Source organism: Pollicipes pollicipes, unplaced genomic scaffold (assembly GCF_011947565.3).
Source record: "Pollicipes pollicipes isolate AB1234 unplaced genomic scaffold, Ppol_2.1 Scaffold_7231;HRSCAF=8579_pilon_pilon_pilon, whole genome shotgun sequence".
In the NCBI taxonomy this organism is placed as follows: Eukaryota; Metazoa; Arthropoda; class Thecostraca; order Pollicipedomorpha; family Pollicipedidae; genus Pollicipes; species Pollicipes pollicipes.
Window position 1 is genome coordinate 7,999,101 of NW_023597034.1, and position 22,939 is coordinate 8,022,039.

At 58.1% G+C, this 22,939-nt stretch overlaps 1 protein-coding gene and 1 long non-coding RNA gene across 3 annotated transcripts; one reads left to right on the top strand and one right to left on the bottom strand.

Moving 5' to 3' along the window:
• Positions 1-8,545: 8,545 nt before the first annotated feature.
• On the top strand, positions 8,546-15,234 carry LOC119110557 (cyclin-dependent kinase 12; the record flags this gene model as incomplete). Its single annotated transcript, XM_037234432.1, has 10 exons — positions 8,546-8,666; positions 9,627-9,761; positions 10,157-10,265; positions 10,760-10,923; positions 11,303-11,499; positions 12,545-12,746; positions 13,232-13,503; positions 13,810-13,977; positions 14,446-14,698; positions 15,112-15,234. Coding segments are annotated over exons 2-10 (1,578 nt in total), but the record flags the coding sequence as incomplete, so codon positions are not given.
• Positions 15,235-20,496: 5,262 nt separating this feature from the next.
• Positions 20,497-21,964, bottom strand: LOC119110715 (uncharacterized). 2 transcript variants are annotated; one of them, XR_005095542.1, is made up of 3 exons: positions 21,896-21,964; positions 20,860-20,980; positions 20,497-20,611 (listed from the first exon to the last, which is right to left on the bottom strand). It is a non-coding gene; the product is annotated as an uncharacterized LOC119110715 (long non-coding RNA). The 2 variants fall into 2 exon arrangements; XR_005095541.1 differs by having other exon boundaries at positions 21,826-21,951.
• Positions 21,965-22,939: the final 975 nt, after the last annotated feature.

Sequence of the window (22,939 nt, forward strand, 5' to 3'; positions counted from 1 at the left end):
CTTCAACAGACTATGGCTAGTATATCCTTCAGTTCACTGGAAAGTTTATGATCTGCATGCACTTGGTCCATGCTAGAAATGCCTTGACCCTCTTTTAAAGGCATTATGAGCTCAGAGTTCCCATTCTGACAGTTCTTCACATGCCATATACCAGGAGGTATTGGTTAAATGGCCCCATCAAGCAAATATTTGGTTTGGAAATATTACATTAACACAAACATTATAGTAAGCCTAATCAAACATTGGCCGCTCAAACCATGAGTACAGCATGGCATGTCAAGTTGTGGCAATGTAGCCAGTTTTGACCTGGGAAAGTCTAACAGATTGGATTTTATGTCACCACATGTGCACCTTGATTAAGTCTGCTAGGAATTGTGAATTAAAGGTGAGCAATTTAATGTCAATCTCATTTTATTTTAAGTGTAGTTGTGTTGAATTGGGGATGGGTACAGCTGAAAGTGGATTTAAAATTAGGGCATGCACCTATGCTTGCAGTCCTAGTTTTTCCATACTTTTTCCTTGGTCCCAGGTTTTTTGGCTATTTTAATGACCATGATGTATCCTGGTGGGAAGGCTTACTACAAACCTTACCCACATGTTGGATACCTCAGCTGCATGCTGGAGGCACAGACCCCTCAACTGAAGCTGATCCTTTGTTCATGTATTTCAACAGGAGCACTGAGGGTGCTTGTAAATCATTAAACCAGTGTAATACCAGTCCCCTTGTCCTCCAAATAATATATCCCCATATTCTGGGTATTAGGAGATGACTGTCATTGGCCCTGAGAATGTCCCCAGTTGAGGCTGACTGAAGACCAGTGTAGTGCAAATGCATCCATTGATACATGTTACAGCATAAAACAGTTGAATTGTGTTATATTCACTGGGCATGACATAACCTGTTGAACAGCTCAACTTTTCTAGAAGACTTGCCATCCTGTCCAAAATGCTACTGAATGTTGCATGAGTGAATCAGGATTTTTTGCTTACCTGCTTGATGTTTTTAGGTTTTTTTGCCAATGAGATGAGTCTTTACACAGATGTGCAACAACAGCATAATCTTCAGATGACATGCAGCTGTTATTATGTGGGCATCAGGATCAGTTGCCTTGGGTGAAAGCTGATTTAGAAACTTAGCTGTCCCAACTGGTGAGCCGTTTTTGACAAACAAGCTCCAGAACAAGTAAGAAGGTTCAAGTTTGTGTGGTGCAAACATGCCAAATGCTTGGTGGAGTACTCTTAGTTCACATCAAATGGGAAGCACCATACTTGCTGAGTGCAGAACTGTTTAAATTCATAGTTATGGACACACAGCTTACCTACTTGGGCACATTTGTCAACTTGTAGCTAAATGCATTGGCAGTCTAATGACACTTATCCACGCAGCTGTGTCATACCAAAGAGCGTGGCAAAGCAGATAATGCATAGATATCCTAGGGGTTTCATCATTGTGGTACTGTGGTGCCATGTATGGAAGATGTAACAAGATACCGCCTGGCTACACTAAAAAAAAGAACTTATGTGCGTTGGCAGGTGTGGATAAAGGGAGAAATGCACTCGTCTTGAAAATACCCAAGAAAACCAGCAATTTTGAACTCCATGTCATTATGTTAAGTTAGTGATCGTCATATACGGGGAGGTGCTGGTTAAATGACGTCGATCTAAATGACGATTTTACTGGCGGTATTGAATATTTTGTGCTCATCTCATCTTCGAGAGGGAGGTGTAGCAAACTGTTCTCATCCTTGCAAGGATGATAATGCTGCTCAAAACAGCTCAAAATGCTGGGCACCATCAATTTAAGGCTACTTAACTCAGCAATGTTTAGCCAGCACCTCCTGGTACACTGACGGTCGCTGATTCGGCGTAAACAATTTGAACTCACGATGCCTATATGTATGTTTGTATATATATATATATATATATATATATATATATATATATATATATATATATATATTAAGGTACAGCTAGCTGTGTCTCACAAAATAAATCGTGTGCATTAAGCAGTCATTAGTATTTATCTCAATGTATTGCATGTCAATACGAACACGGTACCCGCCAAAGAGGTGAGATATGGTTACCAGACCACGGAAGGAATTCGGGGAAAATGAGACTATCCTACGTAATGCAGGTGATGCAATAACAAAATACCACCTGGCACGCAGCTTACCAGCATTAACCGCTGTAAGCCTGATGTCATTGGCATGGTCAGTGGGGACAAAATATTGGTGTACCAGTCGCTAAATCTGAATAAATTAGTAGATGACCTAAATTGATACAATAATAGTGCAACGTAGTAGCGCATTGGGGCAATATCGTGTCATTGCATCCAACAGTGCAAACCCAAGCAAGATGATGATGTGTGGGAATATCGCAGTTGGTTTATCATCACTGTCAGCAGTTCTGCGTGCTGTTTGGTGTTCTTGTCAGGACTGCTGTTATTCTAGTGATCAGCTGCAACGGTCTGACCCTTCTTATCTCAGTCGATACGGCCCGCATCGGTGTGGTCGTATCTCACGTCCGCGAGCTGCCTTTATCGTGCGGTCTGTATCCGTGGTCAGTTCTATGGTGCATCGGGATGTTGGGAAGCCTTGTCTTGCCTCACCAGGTGATCCCGGTAACCGAACACATTGCCAGAGGTGCCGGAGGGGTCATGCCAAGTTCCCACACCAGTGCACATTGCCCAGTGTCCATCAGAGAAACGATTGACTGTTCATACCTGCCAGGGTTATGCAGGTAGGCTGCGCGAGTGGCTGCCGGCTGGCGCCAACATTGTTGATGTGAGTCCCCTGGCGTTGCTGACGTCCGCGTCTGTGCCGTTCCAGTGGTGACCTGACCTGACATGCGCCAGGCCGCCGACCGCTGACCATGGTGAACGGCAAGCCGCCGGCCGAGTACTCGGACGTATCGTCCGAGGCGCTGAGCGAGCCGGAGGCCGGCGAGATCCAGAGCGGCGACAGCGCGCATGACGAACTGAGCGAGGGCGAGGTGTCGCCCGGCTCGCCGGTGCGGCGGCCGGCGCGGCCCGTGCAGCCGCCGGCGGCCAGCCCGCCGCCGCCAGTCGCCGGCCTCTACCGCCGTTCCGACTCCCGCTCGCCGAGCTACGAGCGGCCGCGCTCCAAGGAGAAGAAGCGGCGGCGGCGGCGCGAGCGCGAGCGCACCGCTAGCGGCGGCCGCAAGCGGCGCCGGCGCAGCCGCTACTCGGCCAGCCCGGACGGGCCGATTGCCGGGCGCCAGTCCCATCTCCTCCGACGATGAGGTGGGCACGGCCGCCTCCGGCCGCGACGCCGTCATCGACCTGGCCGAGGACGGGCTGCCGGCGGGCCGCGGCGGCTCCAGCGAGCGGCAGGGCGCGCCGGCGCGCCAGCCTCGGCGCCACCAGCCCGGTGAGCTCCGCCTCGGACGCCGGCATGGTGTCTCCGGACGGCCGCGAGCGCGACTCGCCGCCCGGCCGCGGTCCGCTCCGATCGCCGCCGTACGCCGGCGGGCCGCGGCGCGCGCCACCAGACGCCGCCGCTGGCCGCCGCCGTCGCCGGCTGCCGGCCGCCGACCGGTGGCGCAGGTCCCGCTCGCGCAGCCACGAGCGCGAACGGCGCAAGCGCACGAGTCCGCACAGCCGCAGCCGCAGCCGCTCGCCTAGGTGAGCAGGAAGGGCCGGTGCTCCGGCAGGCCCGTGGCGGGGTGTGGGACGGATCGGGTGGTGGTGACGTGCATGGAGTACGGTGATGGTGGTGGGTTTTTGCGATGCCCGGTGTGGCCGGCTGGTGTGGGGAATGGTACTTCGGCTGCCATTTTGCACGCTTCCCTGTCTGGGCCGCTTGGCACGTCCGCATGATTGGTGCCACGTCCGCCGTCTCGTCCTCGCCGTCACCACGCTGCCCTGTGTTGTAGCCGCCTGGCTCGTCGTCCGCTGGAGCGGCGCCGCTCCGACCCTGGTCCAGTGCCGGCCGCCCCGCCACTGCAGCGTGACGGCCCCTTCCTGATCCCGCCGCCGCCGCCCATGCTGCCGCACCCTATGTTCCGGCCGTGGCTGCCGCCCATGTTCCGGCTGCGGCCGCCCTGTCCCCGGCCGCCCGGCTTCTGCCCGCATCCGATGGAGCGTCCGCCGCGCCCGCCCTGCGACATGGCGTTTGGCCCGACCGGCCGCGGGCCGCTAGGCTTCCCGCCGCCGCGGCCGATGCTGGGCCCGCCGCGGCCGCTGCTGTGGCCGCCGTGGGCCGCCGTTCCGGCCGCGGCCGCCGGAGGCCGGCTGGCCGACCGAGGTGGCCGACTCGCCGCCGCGGGGAAGAGCGCTCGCCGCCGCGCCGCCTGCGCAGCCCGCCGGCGCGCGCCACCGCCAGGCAGGAGGAGCGCAGGGGCCGGTCGCCTCGTCGCCGCAGCGCGGAGAGATGCGCCGACTCGCCGTCGCGCGAGAGGCCGGCCGGGCGCGGCGAGCGGTCCGAGCTGCGGCGGGCGGACGCGCGGACGCGCGCCGCGTCCCCGGCGCGAGCGTCGGAGAGGGAGGCTCGCGCTGAGCCGCGGCGGGGAGACAGGGCGCGCCGGGGCGCCCTGCAGGCGGACGGCACGGGCGTCGAGAGACGGCCACGCTCGCGCGAGGCGGACAGGGAGGCGGCGAGCACCGGCCAGCGTCGAGGCGCCGACGCAGGCCGGGGGACAGGGCCGCGCCGCAGCGAGAACCGTGAGGAGCCCTGCGCCGCCCGACGCCCGGCGGGCCGGGAGTGGCGGCCGCGGTCCGAGCCGGGCGGCGCCGAGCGGGACGCGCCGCGGCCTCGACAGGAGGGCGCGCCAGGAGCGAGCCGCCAGCGGCCGGCCGGCCGGGAGAAGCCGGCCGCGAGCCGTGGCGGTCAGCCGGCCGGCCGGGGGCGGTGTGGCTCGCAGCCCCGCCCGACCGACCCGAGACGGGCGGCCTGCCGGCCGGAGCCGCAGGACCCGGGGAAATCGACGTCCGTGCCGCCGTACGCGGGAGTCTGCGCTGACGACGCACGGGGAGGACGGCCGCCGCCACGGACGCCGGCGCCAGAGTCGGTGAGGGTAAATGGACGACGCTCCGCACAGACTGACCCCAGGAAGAAGAGCGTACAGCGGAAACAAGTTAATGCGGAAGACCGGCGTGCAGACGTTACATCATTAGCTATCGAAGACCGCTCTGAAGATCCTACAGGCAATGCCAAAGACGACGAAACAGCAAAGGAGTCCTCAGATCAAATGAAGGTGTCATCGCCCGCGGCGACTGAAGTCGAAGCATCTTCGCCCGTCCCTTTCAAATATGACTCTGCGTTCGAGCCAGGTAGGGAGGCCTCACCCTCCTCGCTTTGGGGTCAAGGGTCCACCGTCGCCGGCGAGCCGGCGCTGCAGACGCTGGCGCCCGAAGACGCGCCAGTCTCGCCCGGTGCTGTCGCCGAGCCCCCGCCGGCGGCGGCGGCGGCGGCCGAGCCGGCGCGCCCGAGCGGCGACAGCGCCGCGTCAGTCGCCTCGAAGGCGTCCGGCTCGACGCCGGGCTGCAGCGGCGTCGGATGCACCCTCGAGTGTCCCGGGGTCCAGCAGCGCGGGGCGGCGGGCCGGCCCCGGGGGTGGCGCCGCCTGCCTGCGCGGTGGTGGCGCCGCCGCCCGGCGGTGCCGGGTCGGCCCCGGAGCCGGCCGAGTCGGACGCCGAGGCGATCCCGTGCCCGGAGCCGCTCAGCAGGCTGCTGGAGCGGGCGCGCCAGCTCATGGCCAGCCGGCTGCCAAAGGTGTTCACGCCGCCCGACAGCCTCCGCCTCATCAGCTGCGAAGAAGACGAGATCCCGGCCTCGCAGTTCGAGTCGTCGCCGGCGGACCGCGACAGCGAGAGTCCGCTACCCGGCGGCAGGTACCCCCTCCCGCTCTCCCCGCTCCTCGTTCCCGTGTCCGTCCCTGCGTCAGGCGCCGCTATCTTCCAACTCCAAAGACCCACTCCTGCGTCATCGATGTTGGCTGCGTCACTGCTGTTGTCCTGGCACGTACTGCGTGCTTGACTTTCTCTTTTGCATGTTTGGTGCGGGCACTCACGATTTTTAGTCGTATTTCTTTGAACGTTTCGGGTGGGCGCCAAATTATCCTGGCTGTAGGCCTGCGCAAAAGCTGCTGTTATCGTCACCAATGTGTCGCATTGTATTTCATAACGCATGTCAAATGGCATATGCGCTGGATGACTCAGAACTCATCAGCATATTCGGCCATAGTACGTTGGCCTCCACGCCGTGAGCTTCCCAGCGTTGTATCACTAGTTGTGTTTGTCCTAATTGCAGCTAAGCCCCTCGGATTACAACCGCAGTGAAGTTAACACCTCGATTGATTCCAGGTACAGGAGGAACTACTCACGCTCCCAGAGCCGGAGTCCGGGCCGGCCCAAGCGAAGCTCAAGAAGCTCGCCGTACAATAGAAAACGGCCCAGGTAGACGCTTGCCCTATCCAATGCTGTCGTCCGCCGCTCTTGTTTATAGTTGGCATGACCTTCGTAAGGGGTGCCCATTTACTTTCATAGAAATGAAGGGAAATGGGTACCCCTTGGTGGATACAAAATATACATTTACTTTCATAGATACGAAAGTAAATGTACACCTTGTAGTGGGTATTGAATATGGCTTGATACTGACGACCAGCGTATTATTATTTGCCCCCCCCCCCCCCCCCGCCCACTGTCGCCGCCTCGGAGGCACTTAGCCCTCCTGTGTAATCTGCAGACTGGCCTGTGCGTGCCCTCCTCTCGGAGCCGTCCAGTGTGGTCCGCAGACTGATCTGTGTGTGGGCGCCAAATGACCACCGCAGTCGGCGCGCCCCTAAACTCCAATAAACAACAACAACAAAGATCTGTGTGTGCCTCGGAGCCGTCCAGTGTGGTCCGCAGACTGATCTGTGCGTGCCCTCCTCTCTCGGAGCCGTCCAGTGTGGTCCGCAGACTGATCTGTGCGTGCCCTCCTCTCTCGGAGCCGTCCAGTGTGGTCCGCAGACTGATCTGTGCGTGCCCTCCGCTCTCGGAGCCGTCCAGTGTGGTCCGCAGACTGATCTGTGTGTGCCCTCCTCTCTCGAAGCCGTCCAGTGTGGTACGCAGACTGATCTGTGCGTACCCTCCTCTCTCGAAGCCGTCCAGTGTGGTCCGCAGACTGACCTGTGTGTGCCCTCCTCTCTCGAAGCCGTCCAGTGTGGTCTGCAGACTGACCTGTGCGTACCCTCCTCTCTCGAAGCCGTCCAGTGTGGTCCGCAGACTGATCTGTGCGTGCCCTCCGCTCTCGGAGGCGTCCAGTGTGGTCTGCAGACTGACCTGTGCGTGCCCTCCTCTCTCGAAGCCGTCCAGTGTGGTCCGCAGACTGATCTGTGCGTGCCCTCCTCTCTCGAAGCCGTCCAGTGTGGTCCGCAGACTGACCTGTGTGTGCCTCGGAGCCGTCCAGTGTGGTCCGCAGACTGATCTGTGTGTGCCCTCGTCTCTCGGTGCCGTCCAGTGTGGTCCGCAGACTGACCTGTGTGTGCCCTCCTCTCTCGAAGCCGTCCAGTGTGGTCCGCAGACTGACCTGTGCGTGCCCTCCGCTCTCGGAGCCGTCCAGTGTGGTCCGCAGACTGACCTGTGTGTGCCTCGGAGCCGTCCAGTGTGATCCGCAGACTGATCTGTGTGTGGCCTCGTCTCTCGGTGTGCCCCTACTCACTGGCGGCGCTCTGGTTTGGCAGGCGTCGGTCACGCTCGCGGTCGCCGGCCCACTCGGGCCGTCCCTACGGGGGGCCGCGCTACACGCCGCCGCCACCGCCGCCACCGCCACCACCGCCACCGCCGCCGCCGCCAGCGCCGGCGCCACGCCGCGGCACTCCCTCCGCCAAGCAGCTGACGGCTGAAGCCAAGATGTCGGAGACGTCCCTGTTCGCCGAGCTAGTCAAGCAGAAGAAGTTCAGGGAGAAGGCGCTGCGCATGCCACTCTTCCAGCGAGAGCGGCCGGACGACGGCAAGGTGAGAGCGAGAGAGCGAGAGAGCGAGAGAGAGAGCGAGAAAGAGAGAGAGAGAGAGAGAGAGAGAGAGAGAGAGAGAGAGAGAGAGAGAGAGAGAGAGAGAGAGAGAGAGAGAGCGAGAGAGAGAGAGAGAGAGCGAGAGAGCGAGAGAGAGAGAGCGAGAGCGAGAGCGAGAGCGAGAGAGCGAGAGAGATGCTGGAGGATGGCGGAGGTCACGCGACCGTACCGGGGTTCATCCAAGGCAAGGATCCACCTGCCCGCTGGCACGTCCGTGGGTGCCCGTCCTCCCCCCTCCGTGTGGCGTGTTGGGGTTGGGGGTGAGCGGGGCGGCACGCGACGGGAATACGGCTAATGTGGATTACCGAATGGTCGTGTGATATTTTACATCCGTTTCACATCAGCTGAGCCGAGTCCCCCTCCCGCTCCGGCGCGGTCTCGACCCCCCCCCCCCCTCCCTCCCCCCGCGGCTGAGCAGCCGCCCGGTGACGCCGGGCCACATGACCGGCAGGAGAAGGAGAACGTGTATCCTGAGGCGGAGGGCGATGTGCTAAGCCCGCGGCCGGCCGGCCGGGAGCCGCCCGACAGCCGCGACGGCGCCGACCAGCTGGAGACGATCGAGTCGTCGCCCGAGCTGTACACGCCCGAGCAGGAGCCGCGCCGGCCGGGCGAGCCGGCTCGCGGCCGCGGCCGCACCCCGCCACTGCCGCCCGGTCAGTCTGGCGGCGCGGACCCGCCCTCCTCCCGGCCACCGAGGCCTGCTGACGGTCCGGACCGGAGGGCGGCATACTACTACACAGCCAGGGTTTGAAAGGGATGCAGTTTCGGACAGAACTATGTCGGTACTTGCCGCCGTCGGCAAGTGTTTGGGTGATGGTGACGTGTGGCTGCTTCGGTGAGGGTAATGCCCGCGCGGTGGTTGTTCGGACGAGCACCAAATAAGGTAGTTGACGTGACTACCGTGCTCGACCGTCGTAACGTTCTTTTTAGCGGCTGATGTTGGTATCGGCAGCTGGATTTGGTGTCACGTGCGCGCGGTCCTGTGCCGCCCGGAGGTCTTGTCCATGTTACATAATTTGATTGTCCATTTTAGGTGTTGGATTGGGGCTAGAAACTCACCAACGATCGATGGATGTCGGTTATGACAAAATTCGTTTTGCACTGGCATTTGGCGTGACGTGGAGGTAATTACCGTACATGAGCGCACATAGTCCACATTTCCCTGTGTGGCCATGGTGGCATGGTGTCCAATGATCACCAGTACGTTATAGCTGTCAGCGAGCTGCTGATTTTCACCGGAGGACGTCCTCATCCCCTTAGATAGCCTGTGTGCTCGGTGCTACTGGTGTACTGTGTTGACTGTGCCCTTGACCAGCTCAGGTCACTGGCGTGGCACCCCATTGGTAACTCACCAGTGGTGACCGGTAGTCTGGCGCCCCCCCCCCCCCCCCCCCCCCCCAGTGATTCCGATTAAGCTGGGTGCTCGGTGCTTCACAGTGTCGTGTTTATTGTGCCGTTGACGTGTTGCGTAGCGGTTGATGAAATGATGCACGGTCACCAGTATAGTGCCGTACTTAATGGTATTGTCACCACTGATGGTGCCTGAGTGTCCCTGCGCACGTCAGGTACCAGCGGTGCCCTCAGTGGTTGACCGAGCGTCGTGTCGTCACCAGTGGTGCCCTGGCACGGAGGACCTGTCGCCGGACGAGGACGGGCCGATGACGCCGCCGGCGCCGCCGCCTCCGCCGCCGCCGCGCGTGCCGCAGCCGCGCCTCCAGCGGCCCAACATCATCCACAAGCGACGCGAGGTGAGGGTCGCGCCGGGAGACGTCAATGCCCGGCTGTGCAGGCGCCGTGCCCCGCTGGCGGCGGGTCGGGCGTGGCCAGGGGGCCCGCGCGCCCCACAGATCGAATAGGCGTACACCGTTTCGGCGTGGCGCCGGCCGGTGTTGCCGACGCCGGCGCGGCCGGCACCGGTGCGGCCAACCCGCTAACACCAGGGGTGCCGGTAGTGTAGTGGTTAGCGCGTCTGCGTTGGCTACTGCGCGTCTGGGAAACCAGAGGTACGGGGTTCGATTCCCCGCGGTGCCCGCCCTTCCTGCCAGGGTGAGAGGACAGGCGACGCCATATAGCCTCAGCAGCTGAGTGCGTCGTAAAGCCCCAATTACACACAACCCGCTTACACCGAGCTCTTGTACCGCAGAGCGAGAACAAAACCTGGGGCGACCGCTGCGTGGACGCCTTCGAGCTGATCGCGCAGGTCGGCCAGGGGACGTATGGCCAGGTGTACAAGGCCAAGGACTGCGCCAGTGGTGAGTGGACGCGATGCTATTGGCGCGTCGCCTGCGCTTTAGTGCGGCCCATCAGTAATCCACTCATTTGGTCAAAAAAGTATTCGGGGATCACACCCAGCTTCGCAGCTAATTCACACCAGCGGTGTTGTCTGGCCGTCTCGCCGCGACGCGCTTGCTCGTGGTGAGGACATTTCTTCCTGTATGGGAAACGGATCGGTGTGGGTGGAACGTTCTGTGGTAAACGGCGGCTGCCACCGTCGGTGGGTCAGTCACGCGTTCAGTCCATTATAACACTGGGGCGGCTGCTACACACTACTCACTGCAAACCCATGCTACGTATAGCTTCGTAAGATATGTGGAAGCATATGGAGCTCGCTGGCTACCGCTTGTGAAAGTCTTCCACCGACCGCATGGCACGTTAGATTGAAAGATATTACGTTCAAGTTTGAAATATGTCTCGACACAGCCGAATGGTTTGGCATCCCCATCTGTTAGTTGCACGCGTTTTACAGGCGAGGTGGTGGCATTAAAAAAAGTGCGGCTGGAGAACGAAAAGGAGGGCTTCCCAATCACGGCAGTACGTGAGATCAAGATTCTGCGCCAACTCAATCACAAGAACATAGTCAATATTAAGGAGATCGTGACGGACAAGCAGACGGCTGTCGATTTCAGGAAGGTACGCACGTGTCGACGGCCGGCCTCGTCTGTGACACGAGGCGGGATTGGGCTCACTCCAAAGCTCTCCAGTGATGACATTGGCCACGCCATCTTGTGTTGCCACGGGACCACCGCTCGCTCCGCCTCGCTTCCCGCGAGAGCACGCCACGAGCGTCGAGCACATGTCAATCCGGATCTGAGCGGTTGTCGGCGGCCGCCGTGATCTGTGCTCGAGCCGTCGCTGCGCTGCGTCCCTGAACAGCTCCGGTCGTGATCTCAGTCATGACCCTTTACCGTGCTGTGCCCCGGGGCCGGGGTGGCGCTCCGACCATAACCTTTTGTGACCTGTTGTGACCCGTCCCTGGCCCGTCTTGACGTGTCGCTGTGCTGCGCCCCAGGACAAGGGCTCGTTTTACCTCGTGTTCGAGTACATGGACCACGACCTCATGGGCCTGCTGGAGTCGGGCATGGTGGACTTCGACGAGCCGTCCAACGCCAGTATCATGCGTCAGCTGCTGGAGGGACTCAACTACTGCCACCGCAAGAACTTCCTGCACCGCGACATCAAGTGCAGCAACATCTTGCTCAACAACAAGTGGGTTCCGCCGCCAGCGAGCCGGTCTGGTTCGGAGCAGATGCCCGGCGGCGCTCCCTGCGTGAATGTGACTGTGGCCGGCTCACCGGCAGTGGCCACCCGCTTGAATACAAGCACCGTGTGCGCCTTTTGTGTAGGATGGAAATTACTTGTAAACGGTGAAGGTGACTTAGTTTACAGTGATTTTCGGACTGTAAAAGGCAGTCGAACTCAAATGTTATCCAAGCGCCAGCAATAATTGTTATCACGTTAACACTGCACATTTGTAAAGTCTGATGGAGATAGCCGTTTGATGACAATGCCGTCGATAAAAATGCTTGGGAATGTGCCATTTACTCATCTTCTTTGCGTTTTTGTTTTATTTCTTCTTGATATCAACGTTGCGGGAAGCCCAGCCCAGCTGTGCATTGTCAGTGTGCTGGCTGACTTTTCTAGTGGTGGTCCCTGCGACTGGACCGTTGATCATGTGTCTCATGCACAAGCTCGTTTACTTCATGCAGTTTTGGCGTACCTGACAACCTACTATTTAAATACTCACATTCAGCAGGAAAATCGCCCGCGCTCCCAGCAGTCTCAGCTCCCCCAGCGACTCTCCGGCGGTTGCAGGCCCCTCCCCCCTAGCGACTCCCCAGCCGGCGCAGGCCCCTCCCCCCTAGCGACTCCCCAGCCGGCGCAGGCCCCTCCCCCCCCCCCCCAGCGACTCCCCAGCGGGTGCGGGCCTCTCCCCCAGTGACTCCCCAGCAGGTGCGGGTCCCCCCCCCCCAACGACCCCCAGCGGGTACAGACCCCTCCCCTATTGACCTCCCAGCGGGTGCAGACCCCTCCCCCAGTGACTTTCCAGCGGGCGCGGGTCCCTCCCCCTAACGACCCCCCAGCGGGTGCAGACCCCTCCCCCTCCCCAGCGGCTCCTCAGCGGGTGCAGGCCCCTCCCCCAGCGGCTCCCCAGTGAGTGCGGGCCTCTCCCCTCCCCAGTGGCTCTCCGGCGGGTGCAGTGTGTGCCGCGTGCGCCCCGCTGACCTGGCGGCCCGGCCGCCCGCCGCCGCAGGGGTCACGTCAAGCTGGGCGACTTCGGACTGGCGCGGCTGTACAACGCCGAGGAGTCGCGGCCGTACACCAATAAGGTGATCACGCTGTGGTACCGGCCGCCGGAGCTGCTGCTGGGCGAGGAGCGCTACGGTCCGGCCGTCGACGTCTGGAGCTGCGGCTGCATCCTCGGCGAACTCTTCCAGAAGAAGCCGCTATTCCAGGTGCGTCGTCTGGGGCTTGCTGGCGCAGGCGGAGGGGCTTGTTGGGAAGAGAGGGTTAGGCATGAGTCCCGTGCTGTTTGTTACGCCGTCACCCCATGCACGGTTTGTGAAATGTTGGCGAAGCTTGCCTGACCGCAAAAAAGCTCAGCAGCCAAAGCGCTCTACAACACGTACCATAGCTTGGCTGACCCGTTTACCGCTTGCCTTGTGGATTGGCGCGGTTGTCGTAATAGTGGCAGTGCTTTAGTCTAGCCGATCGTCGCCTCGTGGTTTTGCCGTGCTGTGGTGCACAAGTCCAGTCATGCGCACTGGTGTCCGCCACTAACCCCCGCCCGTGCCCGCCGCTGACGCCCGCCCCGCTTCCGCCGATGACGCCCGCCCGTGTCCGCTGATGACGCCCGCCCGTGTCCGCTGCTGACTCCCGCCCGTGTCCGCCGCTGACTCCCACCCGTGTCCGCTGCTGACTCCCGCCGTCCCGTCTGCAGGGCGCCAACGTGGAGATGGCGCAGCTAGACATGATCTCGCGGTTGTGCGGCTCGCCCTGTCCGTCGGTGTGGCCGAGCGTGGTCCGGCTGCCGCTCTGGAGCACGCTCCGGCCCAAGAAGCCGTACCGGCGGCGCCTCAAGGAGGAGTTCTGGCACATGCCGTCGGCAGCGCTCAGCCTCATGGACAAGATGCTCGAGCTCGACCCGAAAAAGCGCATCTCGGCCGACGAGGCGCTCAAGAGCCCGTGGCTCAAGAACGTCAATGCAGAGAAGTAAGGGCGCTAGAAACTGGCGGTCCATCTGGGCTCGTTTTTCCTTGTTTGTCATATCATACTAGGCTGAGACTGGCGCAATATTAGTTAGCCAGTGTTTCGCGGATCCCTCCGGGTCACAGAAAGAACGCGTTCAGCCGCGCAGTGGTCTAGAGTCGCGTCGGCTTCCAGTGACATTTGCATCTGTCGTTCTCAGTGGACGATAAGCTATGAGTCCTCGGTGCTTCGTACCTCGCCCGGAGCCTCGTCCCGTGTCGTCCTGTGTACCACGCCCGGCGACTGACAGGCTGGCCGCCGCCGCCGCAGGACGCCGCCGCCCAACTTCCCCGTCTGGCAGGACTGCCACGAGATGTGGTCCAAGAACCGGCGCCGCCAGCAGCGAGACCAGCAGGAGCCGGGCGCCCGGCCGGCGGAGGGCGGCGCCGGCCGCGACCGGGCCGCCACGGCCGCCGCCTCTGCCGTCGACACTGCCCGGTGGGTGGAGCCGCGGACGGTCGGGCCAGGCGAGCCGCCGCCTTCGCCAGGGGGCCGTCGCCGCGCTCCGCAGCTGCTGCGGAGCGCAGTGGAGGCGTGGGGCTTCCGGCGAGGCTTGGTGCCACGAGTTTAGTGTCGGATCCGTCGGCGACGTGTTTTGCAGTCGTCGACTGTTTGGAAATGGCTAGATGAGATGATAAGATACGAATAGCGTGGGTCTGCGACAATTCGTGCACGTCCAGCGTGTGGGGAAACTATATGGCATCTGACGTCGAGGGTTTTCTATGCCATTGTCGCTGTGCTGAAATGTCACGTGCCATGTAAAACATTGATGTGTTCGTGCTCCCCGGTTCGCTGTTTACCCCAGTGTTTCTTTCAGTAGTCGTGTCGTCGTCGCTGGTTGTGGGTTGACTGTCAGTCCGCCGTGTGGCGCGAGTGACCTGGCCGTGACCCGGCCGCGGTCGCCAGGTCTCCCCGGTCGTCCAAGCCGGAGTCGTCTCGGGACGGCGATAGTCAGCCAGTGTCGACGACCACCTCGCCGCACACGCCGCCGCCGGTGGAGGCGCCGCCCGCCGCGGCCGTCGCCGCTGCCGCTCCCGCTGCCGCCGCCATCCCTGAGCAGGCGTCCTCGCTGGCCAGCCTGCTGGAGGAGCTGCTGCAGCGCGTGGCCGACCGCCAGCCTGTCACGTGCGAGCACATCACCAACATCGTACACTGCCAGGTGGGTCGGCGACCGGCGAGCGCTCTCGTCCCGCCGTGAAGGCGGTCGCGCCCCGCCCGCCTTCCCGCCCGCCTTCCTGCCGGGCCTCTCTGGGCCAACGCTCACCCAGCCGGGTACCAGCCATTGCGTTAGGATTAGACCTGTGCTCGCATGCTGACCTGGCTGATTAGCGATGTTGACGCGGGGCAGTATGCCTCATTTTACGATTTGGAACGCGCCGCCTAGAACATCAGCGTGTTCTGCTCCCCGATCGGTCGGTGGTTTTGCGATATGTCTGTCGTCCACTCCTTGCCCGATCCATTACCAAGGCTGCAGCCTGTCCCCTCCCTCAGCGCCATGTGTTTGCTGTACGTGGCGTCCTGGCGCGCCCACTCCTCGTGCGCCGGCGCGTAACGGTCTCCCCTTGGTAACAGGTGGACTCGACCACGCAGCGGTTACTGGAGCCGGTGAACGCGCAGCTGCTGGTGGCCGCCTCGGAGCAGGCCGTCCAGCTGTCGCCGTCCGTCTGCGTGCTGGGCCCGGCCGGGCTGGCCACGCCGCCGCTGCGGCTGGCACTCGGCGCACTGCTGCAGCACTGCGGCCTGCCGCCGCTGCCGGCCGCCTCCCCTCCTCCTCCCCCGCCGCCGCCGCCGCCGCCGCCGCCCCCGCCGGCACCGTGAGGCTACAGGCCGGCGGCGGCGACTAGCTGTTATTTTGTGATGGTTCCCCGAATTCGCCGCTTTGTCTGTGCGCGATGACAGTTCTCTTACGTGGCGATCGGTAGGTGTTTAATAAAACGGTCGAAAGACGGACGTGTGTGAAACCGAGACTGCTGGCGGTCGGTCGCGCGGCGCTCGGTGTTGGGCAGATGCGGCAGCCGAGTCTCGATCTGTTTGTCTACCGTTAAACAGCGGGGCGCGGCTTAGGCGGGTGGCGCCGCCTCGGGGTCAGCGGGTCACGCCTGCCCTCGCGGGGAGCAGGTGGCTGGTGCCGCACAGGAACGCCGCACGGCTGGCGGTGGGCCGCTATTAGTCTGATGGCGGAGCGTCAGCCCGGCGGCGCGCGGACGGGTGCGGCCCTGGTCCCCGACCGCTACTGACGGGACGGCCGCGACGCCACCGAGCCGCCGCTTGCCGTGTTCTTTTCCTCTGACGAAGCGCAACACTCAGGAATAATGCCGTCGCGTCAGCTGGGTGACCTTGCCCACTGCTGCTGGAATAATGTCGGAGGCATGCGTGCCGTGCAAAGGCATCGTCGCGGGAAGACGCCATCTACCGGGAGTTGCCTGTGACGTCACAGGCGGGCGCGGCGGTGGTCCCGAGTGCGATGTCCAATTCCAATATGGGTAAGTTGTGAAATGAGCTGATTCAGCCCACTGAAACACGAACAGAGAAGCCATGGCGCAGTCAGAGGTGCTGATAGTGCTGTTACTGGCGGGTGATGATATGTTAAAAACGTCCTTACTGATCATGCCATCCAGGCGCGGCCGGGGGCCGTCCGCTGGCTCGATACATGCCTCTGTCAGCACGCGAGGGCCCTCGCTGCGTGTTACAATGTGAACGGCCAGGACTCTCCGCACTTGTTTGGACCCGCGACAGTGACGTCACAGTCCGTGACTCACAGTTAAACCCCACTTTACAGACCAGGTGGGCTCGCCAGAGGTAGCCAATGCGCGTTCAGTTCCACGTAAGGAGCAGCGCCGGGGACCAGCATGTGAGCACCTGTAACACGACCACCCCCTCCGTGCGCCCAAGCTCCGTGACGACCCGTAGCCAAGTGATTGATCTTGTGACGCCCCGTGTCATCAAAGAATATTCAGGTCATTAGAAATGTCGATGGTTGTGCCTCTTCAGTGACCCAACCTTCTGGCGTTTGGCACCATGCCTTGCAAACGCTGAGTGATAATAGCATGAGCGAAAACCAGTTCCGGAACATTATATTATCGTTCCGTGCTGCAGCAGTTTATGTCGATTCGTCACCGAATTACGTATGGCCACTATCAAGTCGCATAAATGATTACACAATTGGGGGATCACCCTCTTTACATGAGTCCTCAACCAAGCCCGGCGTCTGGACAAGGCCATCCCTCCAGCAATTCCTGGATGATCGAACCCGAGTCGAACTCGCGTTGCTGTAGCACATCAGCCGCAGCACCGAGTCAGCACGGCTGTGCGGCGTTTTCACAGGCGTAGGCGTACTGCACCATCCAACAGCGCAGGCCTTGCGGACCACGAGGGCCGGGGCGGCAACAACGGTACGGTCAAACAGCAGAGGCCAAGACTGTCTGTCCCGCCTCCGAATCAGGACAGCGGCCAGCGACTTCAGGAGACCGCTCCAGGACCACAATCAGGAGCCCGGCAGTCCCTGTTTCCACTGGCTGCCGGGCCAGGCCGTGTCATGCTGCCAAGCTGGAAGGCAGGCTTGCTTCGCGTCGTTTCGCTCGTGAATGCTCGCCACGCAGTGGTTCCCTTGAAAACGGTGAGGCCGCTCCTCACGCGATGTCGTCGCTGGCCCTGAAAGGCAGTCAAACTCCGGAATGTGTCCCGGTCACTTGGTGTAAATCATTTGACGACAAGCGGTGACGACAAGCGGTCGTGAAACATGTCCATGCATTGGTGACTATTGTTCGGCTCGGCACCACATCCACAGATGTACCATGAAATGTGTGACAAACGGCATGCAGTACTGCGTACTTATTTCAACGCCTGAGCGAAGAGTAGCTTTTTACATGTACCATTAGACAACGCTGCCTTTTCCTCGATGACAAAATCTGAAAGGCTCTCAAAACATGCTTCTTCAAAGACTTTATTCAACCCACATGCAATGTCACGTATTTGAGCGACATCAACGGATTGAATTTGATTGTTGAGTTGTCAGGCATAAAACACTGGTACACATATTCACTGCGAAACTGTTTTCAGTAGTCAGTGAAACAAGCGATAAATATCTTGTGCTATCGGTTTTCTCCTGGTTTGTGTTCTTATGTTGAAAACAACTCACCTTCATCACGCCAGGAGATACTGGTTCACATGCACCCGGGTGGGGGTCAAATTGCCCCCCCCCCCCCCCAAGTGTTTCCAGAGTGGTTTCCGAACCGCGCGGCGAAGCCGCGCCAAATTTTGCATAGCTGTAGACAATTGAATAGCGGACCGTTTGGTGTAAAAATATCTAGGTGCATCTAGTAAGGTGGCTGACCTATGGCAGAAGAAAGTCAAGCCTTGGTTTCAGCAAAGGCAATTGCTAGGAAATCGCTCAATCTGACGTAACAACGGGGTGTTGGACGAAGCCGTACACCTTTGAGATGCTTTCTTAGGCAACACAACAATTGAATGAGAAAATCTATTGAACTAAGGCCAGGTATGAGGGTCAGACCAAGGTCAAAACCAACCTGACCCAAAATGACCCAGGTCAACATTTGTTTTTAGGGAGTATTATGCCTCGCGTAATCTTCGTCGCTTATTCATATGCAAAGCTCAGAGCAGTCTTGTATGATCTAACACGCGCCCCGATGGCCTGGCTAGATACCCTTCGCTTGGGTGGGGAGGAGGGGTCAATTTGACCCCCCCTGAGATCTCGGGAACTAGAAGAGCTAGACACCAAATTTACAGGGTGTCTTGACCTGCACGTGAACTCGCTTAGGTCAAGGTTTGAGCTTCCTAGGTCATGACCTTCAGGTCAAGTAAAGTCAAACAAGGTCAAATTCCAGGTTGGTCTCTAGAGTGCCCCCAGAACCTAGGACAAATTTTCTAAGCAAAAGGTCACAAGCCCCTTTAAGGTCAGTGACCTTGTTTGACCTTTTGAAGGTCATGGTGACCAAAAAATACAAGACTGCTGGGTTTTGCATTTGAATAAGCGACGAAGATGACGCTAGGCAGTATGTTCCTAAAACTAAATGTCGACCCGGGACATCTCAGGTCAATGGCATGTTCTGACTTCTAAGAAGTCAATGGAATACGTATAATGCGGTTCCTGCTGTCAATAAAGTCTAAAAGAGCACCACAAACTATCCCATACAGCAAGCCCTAGAGTAATAAATCACGTTGGTTTTGACCTTGGTCTGACCTTCATACCTGACCTTAGGTCAACGTAATTTGCTTATTCGATATTTGTGGTGCCTACGAAAGCATCCCGGAGATGTATGGCTTCGTCACACTCTCCGTTATTGCATCAGATTGGACGATTCCCTAGAAATTGCCTTCGCTGAAACCATGGCCCGATTTTCACCTGCCAGAAGGTCAACGACCTTACAAGGTACATACAATTTGTTTACGTCAAACGATCCGCTGTTTAATTGTTCACAGCTATGCGAAATTTGGCGAGGCTACGCCGCGCCATTCGGAAACCAATCTGGAAAAACCTTCGGGGGGGGGTCAAATTGAACCCCCACCCCAGCGCGTGTTAAGTCACCATGACCTTTAAAAGGTCAAACAAGGTCGCTGAACTTAAATGAGCATGTGACCTTTCGCTTAGAAACAGTTATCTAGGTTCTGGGACACTTTGGAGACCAACCTGGAATTTCATCTCGTTTGACCTTACTACACCAGGTCATAACCTAGGAACCTCAAACTTTGACTTAAACGAGTTCACGTGCAGGTCAACACACTCTGAATTTGGTGTCTCTAGCTTTCTTAGTTTCCGAGATCTCAGGGGGGTCAAACTGACCCCCACCCGAGCAAAGGGTATCCAGCCGGCCGCCTGGGTGCGTGTTAAGGGGCTGCATCACATCAGCATTGGTTTTAACGAGCCAATCGACGTTTTGAGCCTGTGATAGTTTCCATGGGGTTACTCGTCACCATGAACATAGCCAAGAAATGTCAGCTGTTCTCAATGAAACCAATGCTTGCATGCTACAGTACTGCAAGCAGTGTCTTCCTTACACTGAAGGCAGGTTGTTTCCGGTGTACAAAAATCCCAACTTTGAGATGTCATTTCCAATCAGTTGAATGTCCGGAAGGATATGGGGAATCGCTTGCATATAAATCGAACAGTTACCTATGACGATAGCTTGTGGTGCAATACAAATGTCCATACAGTTACAAATGCTATCTTATGTATCTATGGAGACTTCACATGAACATACTTCATAAACAGTAGCATTGAGGGATCAGGGATTGCAACACTATCACCGTCCATAGCTGTATGAAGTATTCATATTCATTGGTGAAGTGCAAAGTCACATGCCATACCAAAATAAGTAAGCCCAACCCAAGAAAAGGATGTCGAAATTCTCAGGCCTCCAGCACTCCATTCTCAATCATCACATGTTGAGACTGTCCAGCCACGCTTACCAGCGCTCAGTATCGCCACCGCCACCGACGCTCACACCGCTCCTGCGTCCGAGCCGGCATCGTCAGTGTCCCCCGCTGGCCGGGGAGGAGGACACGGGACACGGCTGACGAGCCGTCGTCGTTAGGAAGCTCCCTCAGCCCGGGCTTCCCTGCTCAGCCTGATGCCCGGTCCGGACGTCAGGCGGCAGCTCGGGAGCGGGCGGGCTTCAGCTGGGCTCGGACAGCAGTCGCCGCACCTCCTCGCAGCGCGCCAGCTCCGCCGGGCGCCGGCCGCGCAGGTCCACCACCGTGGCCAGGCCGGCGTCCGCCTCCAGCAGCAGGCGACAGGCGGGCAGCTGGCCGGCCTCGGCCGCCCAGTGCAGCGCTGTCTGGCCGCGCGCGTCCTGCGCCGCCGGCGCCGCACCCGCCGCCAGCAGTCGGCGCGCCACGGCCAGCCGGCCGGCGCCGGCGGCGCGCTGCAGAGCCGTGGCGCCGCCGCCGGTGCGCGCGTCGGCGTCAGCGCCGGCCGACAGCAGCGCCTCCACAGCCCGCAGCTGGCCAGCACGTGCTGCATAGTGTAGCGCAGTGTAGCCAGCCTGGTCAGCTCGGTCAGCTGCAGAGCCACGACCCAGGAGTAGCTCCAGCCGGGCCATGTCACCTTCCAGTGCTGATGACCATGGCAGAGGCATAAGGGCTGGCAGCTACAGGAGCAATGATTTTCAGGACCATCACAGTATGTGGTGTGGTGAGATAATGCTAATATCAAAGATTAAGCATTAGCATGCTAAAAACTAAATGATTCTGTAAACCTCTGCAAGCATCAAAACCAAAAAATATCTTTCATGCAAATACATGCCCATCATCATGTACATATCAGTTACATCAGCAGGGATACAATTCTAACACAACACTTACCTGCTGGCCAGATGCCTCTCTCCCACTCCATTTCATCCAAAGTCTGTGTGACCGAAGGAACAGCAGGGTGGCCCATGCAGCAACTGTCATGTTTCTGATGATTTGACATACTGTTGAAGTCCTGCAAACCATTTTCTCATGACATCACCTTTGGGTTTGTGCTTTTCATGGGCTATAAAAGAACTTGTCCTAAATGGTTCAAATGATCAAAGTTTCATTATATGATACTATTTGTATTAAGGTTGGTGCCCTGTAATTGTTTTGCTATGCACATATTATCAAAGCCTATAATAATATTGTCTATGATTCATATACAACTCACTGCACGTGCATTGAATTAAACATGGGATCACTCTCACTGCTTCTTTGTTTGCAGCCTAAGTGCTACTGCATTAATAAACAACCTCATAAATATTGATTTGTGTTTGCTGGACACATACCTAAATGGGACATGCTCAAGAAATGGTGTGATGAAGCCTGCACCAAACATATATGTTCCATTCTTTTACAGTTAAGACCAAAATGATATGCCCATCAACATCAGTCTTCTAGACTATTTCCAAGCATACTGGTGCATGAAACCAATCTATTTTCTACCTGGAAGGTTAAAATAGTCCAACCAACCCAAAACACCACAAACTTTAACCTGCAGTAATCACACACACAACGGGCTAAAACAATGCCTATATGATGCTTATAAAAGTACTCAGAAAGTCCTCCTCCTGTCCGAGACCAACCAACACACACTCAAAAAACGCATATGCCACTAAACGCGACTACTATCAATGTCACTTTGTCATTGGGGCGTTATGACACTCCGCTGCCGAGGCTTTATGGCGTCACTCGCCTCCCACCCTGGCAGGAACGGCGGGCACCGCGAAGAACCGGACCCCCCACCTCCGGTCTAAAACTTATACTACCGGTGCCACATATACGATTAATGCCATGTCGAATCGAACCCCGTACCTCTGGTTTCCCAGACGCGCATTTGCTAACGCAGATGCATTAACCACTACGCAACCGGCACCCCACATACGATTAATGTTGCTGTTGTCGTTGGTTTAGGGCGCATAGCCTGTTGGGCCCAGGCGTCCATCGTCGATGATACACGATTAACATGCAAGCAAAAGCGCTGGTGATGTCGGTACTGCGTGAAAAATGCCGTAGCAATAGACTACCAAATTCAGGTTTCTTGAGTGAAAGCTGTGGATATCCCTGTTTGAGTGCATGTATGTACTGCAACATGCAAAATTGCATGCATGTAAAGCATGATTTTGATAAACATTAACTTGTAAAATTATATACATGTATATATTTGTGTGTATGTGTCTTATAGGCATAGGAACTTTTCAAAAAGTGGGGAGCCAAGCAAGCCATTCATTTCGCTTGCAGCTTTTCAAGGGACAAGGCTTGCTGCAGTATTTTAAGCGGAAACAAGTTCGGAATCTTGAGACTGCCAAAACCATGTGACAAAAGCCCACTGGAGATCTGGCCGACTGGAGATCCTCCTCTGAAAACCAAGCCACAGAATGAAGGCCCTTCTGTCATATATTTCCCGTCTGAGTCCTGCTCCCGCTCTCCGTCGCTGGCCGCTGCCCTGACCCCGCTGTCTCAGAATGACTGGCCGCGAACTGATTGTATGGCTGCTTTGTTGCACATTTCTGGATCAGCATTGCTACTTATTGGGATCTAAAACATGTGTTGGACACCTGCAATAGTACCTTTTTTCCGAATTATTCTCCCTTACACTACACTACCCCAGAAAAATGCCTCCGGGAAGCTGCCTACCTTAGGTATTGGTAATACTGTATTGGTATTGGTATATATATATATATATATATATATATATATATATATATATATATATAATATTGGTATTGGACATAATTTTGAGCATGCGTTCTCCCCTATCTTGGTTAACAAAAACCTCGACGTCAGACGTTGCAGTCTCCGTAGGCCGCGCAGCGTAAACCCAGCAGCTAATACACTGAGCTCTGGAGCTCTGGCCGACGGGTAGACGAAAATCACGACGCTTCTGAAAGAAGTACCTGTGAAAGGTCCAGGACATCAAATCTTAAAT